Source organism: Schistosoma mansoni, chromosome 6, assembly GCF_000237925.1.
Source record: "Schistosoma mansoni strain Puerto Rico chromosome 6, complete genome".
NCBI classification, from domain to species: Eukaryota; Metazoa; Platyhelminthes; class Trematoda; order Strigeidida; family Schistosomatidae; genus Schistosoma; species Schistosoma mansoni.
In genome coordinates this window covers 3,852,827-3,865,399 of record NC_031500.1, presented here as the reverse complement: position 1 = coordinate 3,865,399, position 12,573 = coordinate 3,852,827, and the positions used below count along the sequence as shown (strand labels likewise).

At 37.2% G+C, this 12,573-nt stretch overlaps 1 protein-coding gene across 1 annotated transcript in view; it reads right to left on the bottom strand.

The window, feature by feature from the left end:
• The window catches only part of Smp_123320 (putative helicase), a 45,813-nt gene that overhangs the window by 13,671 nt on the left and 19,569 nt on the right, over nt 1-12,573 (bottom strand). The window contains exons 10-16 of the mRNA XM_018797990.1: nt 10,858-10,971; nt 8,967-9,081; nt 7,134-7,290; nt 5,263-5,548; nt 2,803-2,981; nt 1,490-1,569; nt 360-667 (exon numbers count right to left, since the gene is read on the bottom strand). Of these exons, the coding sequence (XP_018652976.1) occupies nt 360-667; nt 1,490-1,569; nt 2,803-2,981; nt 5,263-5,548; nt 7,134-7,290; nt 8,967-9,081; nt 10,858-10,971 (1,239 nt within the window). The remainder of the gene's footprint in view (nt 1-359; nt 668-1,489; nt 1,570-2,802; nt 2,982-5,262; nt 5,549-7,133; nt 7,291-8,966; nt 9,082-10,857; nt 10,972-12,573) is intronic.

Here is a 12,573-nt window from a genome sequence, read left to right as displayed (position 1 = left end):
CAGTGCGCATCCACGATCCCGCACTCGCGAGATTCGAACCCAGGACCTACCAGTCTCGCGCCAAAGCACTTAACCGAGGAGTCCCATAATAGGACGAAACGGCCGTCCAGTGCTTCCAGGTTTTCCATGGTGGTCTAGCTTTAATTGACTCATGATTTTAACTATGAAAATACTGAAATCTCCACAAAACCCCTTCTGATCTATAAACCTTATTATCTAATCTATACATAAAAAGCTGATCAGTAACATAGGAAAAGGTGAACTGAGCATGTCAGTGAATGGAGATCCAAAGAAAAATATAATTAATAAAACCTACGAAAATAACCAACATCGAACATCTGAAAAGATATTAAACTTACCAATAGTAGTACATACAAAATATGGTGGTGTACCGTCAATTTTATTTTGAGCTTTCATTAATGAGAAAATACTAAGTGGCTCTGAAGCATCGCCAATTTTATAATAGATTCCAGCATCAGTTCCATATGGAGACTCTTCGCTTGCCATCTCATTTGTTATTTCATCCTTGAAGTCATCATCATTAACAAGTACATTCTCTAATTGATCCCTATGATTAGGATGTGGATAATGATTTGATTCAGCTATAATCGATTCATCACGGAATACACTGAATGTTTTATAATCAACAGATTGCCATAAGGAAATTCTAAAATATCAATTAGATAAATGACAGTTAAATTCCAATATAAATTGAATAAACTGTCTTATTGTGGTGTATGCTACTTATGCCTTTCAAGACAAGTAGTATGTAACACAAATCAGAAGTAGGATGCATGGCAACAGAAGGCGAAGAAGATCAAGTTGAAGAAAACAAAAAGGGAATAAAAAAGAAATAGTGAACTGAAAGAATCATACAAAATGTGAAGAACAATCGATGGAAGATTTGCAAATGAATGGTTCTCTCCAAATGCTCTCATATGGCCACGCGTATACAGCCTCTGTCAGGGAAGTCATACTCACTGCCTTCTCGCACCACTAGTGTTGTTTACGAAATTGAGAGAACGAAAAGCGAATGCTCGGCGCTTTAACCAGGTTGGTAGACACTGAAAGTCCACCTAGAGGAGTTGGAAAACCTTCATTCCAAACCAATAGTGCACATGGACTCCAGTATCCTGAGGGAACAAATGACGTATAAATTAATCGTTGATCATCAGCTACCATGGGACTGCATCTCTTCACGATTCTCCACTGCTTTGTGGATCAGATCTTTAGGTCAAAGGCTCCGGGTGTGATCCCCTAAGCAAACTACCTGCTTCGGTTTGGGTACCCGGGCAGTATCATAGCCCTCACACAAACCAAATGAAATTTGTGTGGCGCATATGTATCTGGTGCTTCTTTGTACCAATATTTATGTATTTAAATAATAAATAATAAACCGATGAAGTATTTGGAATTATAGAATATACACATTATAAACTATGAACAAACAATGGATAAAGTATCCTTTATACTACAATAAAGAGCTTACTTTTGTTTTAAATGTTCAGCGCTTCGTTTTGCTACATTTTCTTTTCGTTTATATTCACGTTTAGCTTTAGTCTCAACAGCCTAATTGTAAGTTTGAAAATACAACGAGTACATAAGTTATGTCTAGATTAATAAATGTGCATAATATATCCAATAAATATGTGTAACGAACTACTAAGGATGTTAGTTTACAGATATAAGTAAACACTCTGGAAATTCACTAACTATTGAAGGTGGTTTTTTGGAGATAACTCGATCATTTATTTTGTCCAGATGATTGCTGATCATGGATGTACTGGGCTTGATTTGTTTTCTGGACAACAATTTTGTTAATTATGAAGAAATATAACTGAATTTGAATGAAAATCTGAGCAGATGTTGGATGCCCCCCAAATGCCTTGGGCGCCTTCGTGATGTTAGTCTGGCTGTAAAAGGTCGGATCTACAACGTGTTGGTGAGAGCAGTTTTACTCTACGCTTGTGAAACTTGGCCTCTCCGAGTTGAGGATGTTAGACGATTCTCTGTGTTCAATCATCGTTGTCTCCGAAGGATTGATGACATCCAGTGGTAACACCATGTTAGTAATGCAGAGGTTCGGCATCATGTGTTCGGGCGCAGAGACGATGATTCAATTGGTGTCACCATCTTGAAACACCGACTTCGGTGGCTTGGACATGTTTTACGAATGTCGTCCCAGAGACTTTTACGTCGTGCATTATTTGCCGACTCTGGGACTGGTTGGAAAATGCGGAGAGGTGGTCAGTGTGTGATATGGTGTCGTGGTATGAAAGAAATCTGCAAAGAGCTGGTTTCTGTTGGTCCTTCGCGACTCCCTGGCTGGGGTCCAAGAGATGGTGCAACACAGTGACTAAAGACTGTGGTGGACGTTATCAGACATGGTTCAGAATAGAAGCCAATGGCGATCCTGCTGTAACCTTCTTTTACTTGCTTCATAAAGAATGGTCATAACCTCCTTAACTGAAAGAGTTCTTTTGGTTGTACATTTCAGATTCCCCCACCATTACTCTTATATTTTTTATATATGCATCTTACCCCTTTTCTCTTCCCATTCTCATTGTTTTGTGCGGCGCATAAATATCTGGTGCCCCTTTGTACCAATATTTATGTGTTTAAATACATAAATAAATAGATGTTGGATTGGAAAAAACAACCTCTGAGTTACTAGCACCAGTTATCTTACAACCTTAATTATCAATATCATTATCAACTCCAAGTTGAAGCCTGTGAAACAATGTTGTCTTAGATATTTTCAAGTAATAATAACGATAAAATAACAAAACTAATAAATGATACCTTTTTATTGCGAGCTTCAATTTCTATTGATGTTAACTTTTTGCGATAGTTATTCAACTTGGTGAAAGCGGAATTCGATAAACTGAATCCTGTAATATTTTCTGATGTAAGCAATTCATCATCTTCATTCCCATTTATTATACCTTCAACTTTTAATTTAGATTTGGTTAATTCATAGTCTGAAATGATAACAATAAACAGTAATAATGAAATTGTTGTATCCAATACAGGTATCTTCCATATAGTTAGCTTTGAACTACACTCTATGTGGTTTAAATCACAAAGTGATTTTAGTTAGACCACCATTGAAAACTAGAAAGCATTGTACAGCTGTTTTTTTTTACAGAATGAGACTCCTTATCAATGATCCACCATGGTCCTACCACGGCGGCTGGAACGCAGGATGTCCAATCTTGCATCTAAACACCTGGCTCTAGAATGCTGAGTTGGTATTCAATGGTGTAAATGAACACTCATGAGAGGTCTTGGGCTCAACCCCTTGTAATGGAGTCGTGGATAGGCATTGCTGAAGAGTTTCCTACTAAGACGAATCAACTGTTCAGTGTTTCCTGGTTCCTAATGGTGGTCTAACTAAAATCTGTTAATGATTTGAACTACGAAGATTTAATCATCTCCACAAAACTCACTACAGTAACCACATTTTATTGTGAAGAAAGGATACTCATGCGGTGACTACAAGCAAGGTACGAATTGATGTCATCATAATAGTTGTACGCTAAATGCTTTGACGACTAAGTTACTACAACAATGCAGATCAAAGTTAAAGACATATACCTTCACTTGTTAAACAATATGAAAACAAATAATAACAACATATTGTCTAACTGTATACTTATCTAGTTCGGTAGATAGTAAGTCAATATTTAGTGCAACAGAGTGTTGAGTTGAAATATTAATTGGAGCACCAACACGAGTTTATACACATAACACTAATGAGCTCTTAAACAGAACAATAAATTACATTACTAAATATAAGGGGTGTTATAATTTGAGATGAACAACTGGACTGATGACTTATTTGCTTCAATATAGATAGAATGTACCAAATATGAACAAATATGTATTTTGGAAAACTAATTTAAAACAGATTGTTGAACTCATAGAGAACTCTGTTATTCACTCAGTCAGTCAGAACGTAGGATCAAGCACATTTATGCATCGGTCCAAGTTACCATACCTCGTTAGCACAACAAGATCAACACCGGATTCATTGAAGTGGTTCATTTAGTGGTGGTAATATATAAAAGATAGGTTGTACATAAGGATATAGTATAGGAAGGAAGAGAGATATGAAGCAATTTTAATCTCAAGATTTAAAGGAAGATAAAGAGTGTATACACCTACGCCATTGTGATCGATTCTGAGCCATGTCACCTAGAGTCTCCAACCATTGGTTACGATAGTCACGCGGACCCCAACCAAGTAGTCTGCATCTGCCAACATGGCTCAGGCTAGAAGTTAGTGACTTCAAACACTGATACCACGTTTTGGTTTGGCCGCCCCTAACTCTTTTCCAGCATAGCGCGTCGTGGTAATCGGTGTTCAGGCATACGTAACACGTGGCCCAACCATCTCAGTCGATCAAGATTCATCACCTCATCAGCTGATTTACCATCATTCCCCAATACCCTGTGTCTAACCTCACTATTACTTACCCGGTGATCCCAGCAGATACGAGCAATATTTCTAAGGCATCTGTGGTCAAATACTAGTAACCTACGAGTATCTTCTACTCTTAATGGCCATGTTTCGCAGCCGTAAAGTAGAACAGAGCGAACTGTCGCGCAGTATACTCGTCCCTTAATTGATAGACGGAGATCTCGTCTTCGCCATAGGTGACGTAAGTTGGCAAAAGCCAAACGAGCTTTTTGAATCTGTGCTGAGATTTCGTCAGACACCAACCCATTAGGGCTGATCAGACTTCCAAGATAAGTGAAGTTTTTGACGCGTTCGACTACTTCGCTCCTAATCCTTAGTTCAGGTGTTGACGCAAGCCAGTCTTGGAGTAGAAATTTACATATGGATGGGGAGAAACGCATCCCAAACATCCTGGCATTATTACTCAGTTTTAACAGAAGACTCTGCATTTTGTCAGCGTCTTCACCAAACAGGACTATGTCATCTGCGTATTGTAAGTCGATATGTGGACCTCCTGGAAGGAGACCAATGCCCGAAAATTCAGTCGACGAGAGTGTTATTTCCAGCAATAGGTCTATAACGAAGTTATTCACTATTTAGAATGAATAGAATGTGGTTAGTAGTAAGATTTAAGATGTTCGTTTTATTCTACTTATGATTCGTCAGCTAAATGAACATGCATCCAAGAGTAAGACTGATCGAATTTCAGTCAATGGAATAATCCAAACCATGGCAAATTAACATCTGCTATTTTTTCGTTATTATAAGAGACGTGATTAAGTCATAACATCAATTCACTACCTTGTTGCAACTTTTTGACTGCTTCTTGATCAGCTTCACTAGGTTCACAGTGAAACGGTTCATTTGTGAGTAGCACCCAACCACAAGAATTTATCTGTTCTTCTATAGTGCCGTTATTTATGGTGGATGGAGGAATTGGTAACCAGTGTCCTGTTTCATGATCTGTTTCACCAAGTATTTGAGTAAAATTAAGATTGACTTTTTTGTCATCCTCATTATTGTTATCAACATCGTTATCAGTTGTGTTGAGTAGTTTAGCCAATCCAAATTTAAGAACATTATTCAACTATGGTAATCAAAAATGTGAAATAAACTGTAAGACAAATAACAAGGACGTTTTATATATAAATACACTTTTAAAAAAACTAATACCGTGGAAGACTTATTCGTCAATACATCTAGGAATCAGAACACTGGATAAATTCACAAATCTCATTGAAACATAAATAACGAGCGTACAAATATCCAGAATTATGATGAGATGGAGTTCTATAGATTTCTAATTTTTAATTCTGATCTTATTCTACTTGGGTCCCCCAGATGGTCAGTCCTTAGCCGAATGGTTCAGTGTTAACGTCTGCGATTGTGACACTGGGGAACAGGAGAGAGACACAGTAGTTCTCCCAAAATTACAGCTATAATTTCGTGACGACTGACAAATAGTATCAAACCTAAATAAAACGGAGCTGCCTGCTAATTGCCTCCAACCCTCCTAACATCGAAATACATTTATGATTTCCTGAGAGACTGACTAATTTTGATTTTTAGCAGAAAAGAAATTATGAAAATCAGGAAGTGATTGTAAAATAGAAGGCACTTGCTGCGAATAAAAGGATTTTATGAACTCAAAATACATTACTGTCACATTAATGGTAACTTGGATATATGAAGATCCAACACTCTTTCATGGGAGGGGGAGGATGAATTCCAGAAATTTAAAATCCGCATATCAACTCCGGATCTCTCAAAAAAGGGGAGGTGTTGTATCCTAAAGAGAATTGTGAATGGTAACTTTTGAGGACTATTTATGGACCGATGCCATATGTATATTTCCTATTGTATAATTGTTAGGTAACTAAACTATTCATATTCGTATTCCTCTTATCATAAGCTTTATTTTGACTTATGAACTATTATTATACAATTTACCATTCTTGAGTTATCCCCAGTCTATTGATTACTGTTCCCCTTATTCACAGCCACTTTTGGCCAAATCTTGTACAAATGTTATTTTCTATTTTATGGTACGATGTGGTCAGTCTGTTTGGTATATAAACCCAGTATGTTTGAGAATAATGATTGATATTGCAGAGGCTGTTATTGGTGTTTTGGAATTAACTGGCTGGGCTAGGCAGATAGCAGGGCCGATACGCACTCCAGGCTGCTCGTACGGTTTTTCGTGTGTCACTGTCCCAATCGATCATTCGCTGTTCTCTGATTGGCGGTTTTATCACGTCATACATTAACAGGTCATCCACTCGGCCACCAGATATAACAATTACATTTGTGATACATCTCATCATGTACTAACGTCCAACTGGAGAACTACTTAATATCAGACAGCATGGAAAAGAATTGTACTGTCTTAGTCGTTCCTGGCTACTCAGTTTAATCTCCATCTGTGACAGAAAGCTTTATCATTGAATTGATCTATTAAACAAAAGCTAACACATATACACACACACCCTTGAAAAAATAAACAGAACTATTATTCTCTTAAATTATTCTAACCATAAATTGTGTTTAGAATGAACAAAAATTGGATAGAACTAGAAAGGAAGACTCAGGACAGAGTGGGTTGGGGAATGCTGGTCGGGGGCCTATGCTTCATTGGGAGTAACAGGCGTAAGTAAGTAATAAATTGTTTTTACCTCATCGAATGTGAATGGTTTATCAGTATTATTTTCTAAATTATTTAAATCCGTTGTATTTAATACACGAGTTGCTAATTTTAATTTGTTCTCTGCACGAGATAATATTGCTTCTTCAACAGTATGCCGACAAACAAGTCGTACTATTCGAACTGGTCTAATAATAAAATAAACAAAAATAAATAAAAAATATCTTCATTTGAATAATCTTTTTGATATAGTCAAGGAGAAATTTATAAATAATTAACCTTTTTAAGCAAAGATGGATAGTGGCTAGCAGTGGAATCCAGGACCGCGTTTCGTCCTATTTGAGACTCGTCATCTGTGGATGTACCTGCATCTCAGAGTTGATGTTCAGTCTGCGACTCGAACTCAGTAGCTTTCGCTTTAAACGCCATCGCGTTATCCACTCGGCCACTGAGTCCTGATAGCCAAGGTTAATAAGCAAATGATTAACAAGATCAAAATATGACTCATGACAGGCGAATTGGCTTGGCCAGCAACTAGAATAAAGTATATGGGCTTAACATAACAACCGATACTACACTGTGAGTATTGCCTCGATATGGCCTTAAGATACAATACTAAGTGAATTCAAACTTCACCCCATTGCAAAAGCAAGTTGCTATCAGGACTCAGTAACTGAGTGGTTTACGCAATGGCGTTTAAAGCGAAAGGTACTGGGTTCGAGTCCCAGAGTGAACATCAACTCTGAGATACAGGTACATCCAGCTAGTGACGAGTCCCAAATAGGACAAAACGCGCGTCAAACTGGATTCCACTGCAAGCCACTATCCATCTTTGCTTACAATGCTTGTGAATTAAGGAAATATCAAGGCAATACGCACAGTATGCACATATGCCAATAAGAGACTGACCAGTTGCAGTCCTAAACATCAATGGGAAGATCCAAACAAATAACACTAAATGAATTAACCTTATTGATGAGTGAAATCATGTATTGTAAATGACTAGTTTTCCTTTGTGGCTAGTGAATCAGTCAGTCATACATCATGTAAAACCTGATATTTATGTACATTAGTACCAGTTGCTATAGTAAATTAGCACAAAGAGATGAAGTTGTCAAAACAAATACTAGAGTGGTAGATGTAATAACAGTATTAGTGGTAATAGAAAAGATTAGGCATTTAAGATACGATTAGAGGAGAAAATCTCAATTGTCGGCATAAAGAAATTTTATGAGGGGGATTTAGAAACTTGGGATTAATATTAAAACAAAGAGAGAATTCACCTTGCTTTTGTGAACAGTTTTGAGCCATGCTGCACAAGGTTACCACTCAACATTGGTTACAATGATCACATCAAACTCAACCAGGTAGTCTGAATCTACTAACATGACTCAGTTCAGTAGCAATTATCTTCGTGAACTGATGTCATGTTTTGATTTGGCCGTCTCTAACCTTCTTCCGATCTACTGCAACATCAGACATCATCGTGCATCCAGATAATCGGTGGATGGACATACTTGATACGTGTCCCAACCATCCTCAGTCGATAAATATTCACTACATCGTCAATTGATTTACTTAGTACTACGAGTCTAACCTCAGAATCACAATCTCAATGCTCCAAAAAGTATACGAACGGTGGTTCGAAAATATCTATGATCGAATATCCTCTACTTTTGAAGGCCATGTTCCACATGAATAAAGTAGAATGAAAAGGACTGCTACATAGTAAAATCATCCTATACTTTGGAAATGGATAACCAACATAACCTAATCTATAGGGGCACAATTTTGTGTAGATGTAAAAAGGGATATATATATATATATGTTTATATAATTATGTATTTATTTTATTAATACTTACTTTTTCTGACCAATACGATGAGCACGTCCTGCGGCTTGTACATCAATTTGTGGATTAAAATCACTATCAACAAAGATAACCGTATCAGCAGAGACAAGATTCAAGCCCTGACCACCTGAGATATAAAAGAAGATTCAAAGATATTGGTTTTGTAGATTATTATATCTGGGGGCCGAGTGGATGCCCTATTAATGTATAACGTGATAATATCGTCAATTAGAGAGCAGTGAATGATCGATTGGACCAGTGGTACACAAAAACCGTGCGAGCAGTCTAGAATACTTATCGGTCCTGTTTCTGCCTAGCCCAACCAGTTAGGTTCAGAATAGCCTCTGTGGTATGAATCCTTGTATTTCAAACATACTGAGTTTATTTACCAAACAAACAGATCACATCGTACCATAAAATAGAAAACAACATTTGTACAAGAGTTAGCCAAATGTGGCTGTGAATGTGGGAGACAGCAATTAATAGACTAGGGATAACTCAATAATGGTAAATCGTATGACAGTAGTTCATAAGTCAAAATAAAGCTCATAATAAGGGGGACATGAATATGAATAGTTTAGTCATTTAGTAGTTATACGATAGAAAAATATACGCATAATATTGGTTCATAAATGGATCCCAAAGTTATCATTCACTATAATGAATTATATGTTTATGCCCATATCCACTTCCTACAGACAATATTTCAATGAAATTCGTTTACTGAATTTGTTTCAAATGATCAATAGGCTGAAGAAATCTACACATTCTTAAACTTTTAATTAAACCTCTCCATTTCTAGTATGTCAAATGAGTTATAAATTTTGAATAAGTACAGATTTCTGCCAGGTCCTACATATTTTTAATGGATGAATCGATAATGTGGAATGTGTGTTGTGTCTTCGCTTACTTGGTAGGTTTAAACGACGTATCTCATCACTACACACTGGTAACTATATTATAAACAAGCTTGCTATTGATACATTTAGTGATATATGGGTGTGCTTTTTTAAACTCAATACTGATGGAAAGGATTGTTTTAATTTGCCTAGTAAGACGCATTAGGAAAACAAATTATTTTTATATCATGAAACACAGTCATCATGCAGAAAGTAAACATCCGATAGTTTCGTTCGCGAATAACCACGCTTCTTCAATGTTCTATAACAGTACAATATCTAGCACTTTCGAGCATCTTCCCCACTCATTCAGTGTGTCACTGATGTACATGAAAGTTCAATTTTCATTGAGAATTTAAATTTTACTTATCTCAACCTATCTATATACGTCTTTTGTGAATACAACAACACAGTAGCGCATTCCAACTAGCCGGATGAAAAAAAGCTAACAAAATGAAAGTTACAGTTTGAAATGAAGTCCCGCAATGATAATTATGTTCTTATATACAGGACTCATTGACTAAATGAACCAACAAAAAAATGCTATATATATTACACACATGCTAAACATTGAGCATAAGGATGCGCTACAAATTCACGGACACATATCCTATCTCACAATTTTTATCAGTTTTAATTAAATTATGCCCCCAAATGCATTGGTAAAGCCGAGAGTGAAGAGAGCACACTCTCCCTATCCAAACACTCTCTCACATTGTCACGCGTATAAAGCCTCTGCCAGGAAAGTCCTATTTACTGCCTTCTTGCACCACGGGTGTTTTTTACGAAATTGAGAGGACGGAAAGTGAATGTCCGGCTCTTCAACAGGGTTGGTGGACATGGAAAGTTCACCTAGGGGAGTTGGAAAACCCTGATTCCGAACCAATGGTGCACATGGGCGCATATCTATCTGGTGCCCCTGTGTACCAATATTTATGTGTTTAAATAAATAAATAAAATAATTAAATTATCGTCAATGTGAAATAGAAGAACAATATTTTCACCTGCACGAGTACTAAGTAAAAACACAAATGTTTCTTGATCTTCATTAAAGCTTTTAACAGCTTGAAAACGATCTTCACCACGTACTGAACCATCTAAACGTTCATAACTATAACCTATGGTAATTAAAAGACAAAAAGGTAGGAAAATGTCCTAAACATCAATGGGAAGATTCAAACAAGCAATACTAAGTCGAATTTAAACTTCACCCCATTGCACAAGCAAGTGGCTATCAGGACTCAGTGGCCGAGTGAATAACGCGATGGCGTTTGGAACGAAAGGTACTGGGTCCGATTCGCAGAGTGAACATCAGCTTTGAGATGCAGGTACACCCAGCTGACGAGTCCCAGACAGGACTAAACGCGCTTCAAACTGGATTCCACTGCTAGCCACTATCCATCTTTGCTTACCATGTTAGTAACCAATAGCTGAAAAAACGAAACTATTTTCCTTAAAAAAAAGTAGATTAATGCAAGCGGAAACAAGATTACAAATAAACAAATTATCTACTTGAAGATCCTTTTAATCATGTACTGCTAACAATAGCTGAATCAGTCAGTCAGTCAGCTACAACGTAGGACCAGGCACATATTTGCATCGGTCCAAGTTGCCATACCTCGTTAGCACAACAAGATGAACACCGGATTCATAGAAGTAATTAATTTAGTGGTGGTAGTATATAAAGAAAGGTTGTATATAAGGATATAGTACAGGAAGGAAGAGAGATATGAAGCAATTTTAATCTCAAGGTTTAAGGGAAGATAAAGAGTGTATACACCTACGCCATTGTGATCGATTCTGAGCCATGTCACCTAGAGTCTCCAACCATTGGTTACGATAGTCACGCGGACCCTAACCAGGTAGTCTGCATCTGCCAACATGGCTCAGGCTAGAAGTTAGTGACTTCAAACACTGATACCATGTTTTGGTTTGGCCGCCCCTAACTCTCTTCCAACCATCCCCAATACTAGTCATCATAGCGCGTCGTGGTAATCGGTGTTCAGGCATACGTAACACATGGCCCAACCATCTCAGTCGATGAAGATTCATCACCTCATCAACTGATTTACCATCATTCCCCAATACCCTGCGTCTAACCTCACTATTACTTACCCGGTTATCCCAGAAGATGCGAGCAATATTTCTAAGGCATCTGTGGTCAAATACTAGTAACCTACGAGTATCTTCTACTCTTAATGGCCATGTTTCACAGCTGTAAAGTAGAACAGAGCGAACTGATGCGCAGTATACTCATACAATTTCACCAAGGATCGAAGTCAGGTTTTACGATGAATTCCCAAAAATTTAGTAACAAACGCGAAAAACATGTGTCTTGATTTTTCATTTCCGAGGATTCCAAATACTAGAATAAAATATCAGTTAAACGCTCCTTCCCCCCCCATACTTTTATCTAATTGAAAACAGGCTTTAAATTGTCAGTAGTTGTGTATCTTATATATAAATGGGAGATTTGAAGAGAGAATTTTATTTTATCTCATCACTGTTTGAAACTTTATAAAAAAATCATAGTTTTCAGTGCTCTGATTAACTTACTCATAATTGTTTCGTTCCTGTGTGTTTTAATTGCTTCATTATCTTTCTCACATCTACTGATGTCATACCACCAGCTTCCGCATCAAGCATTTGTTCTTGACTCTGGGACTGGGTAGAAAAGTTGAGAGATGGTCAGTTTAATTACATGAAGTCATGGTGTAAAC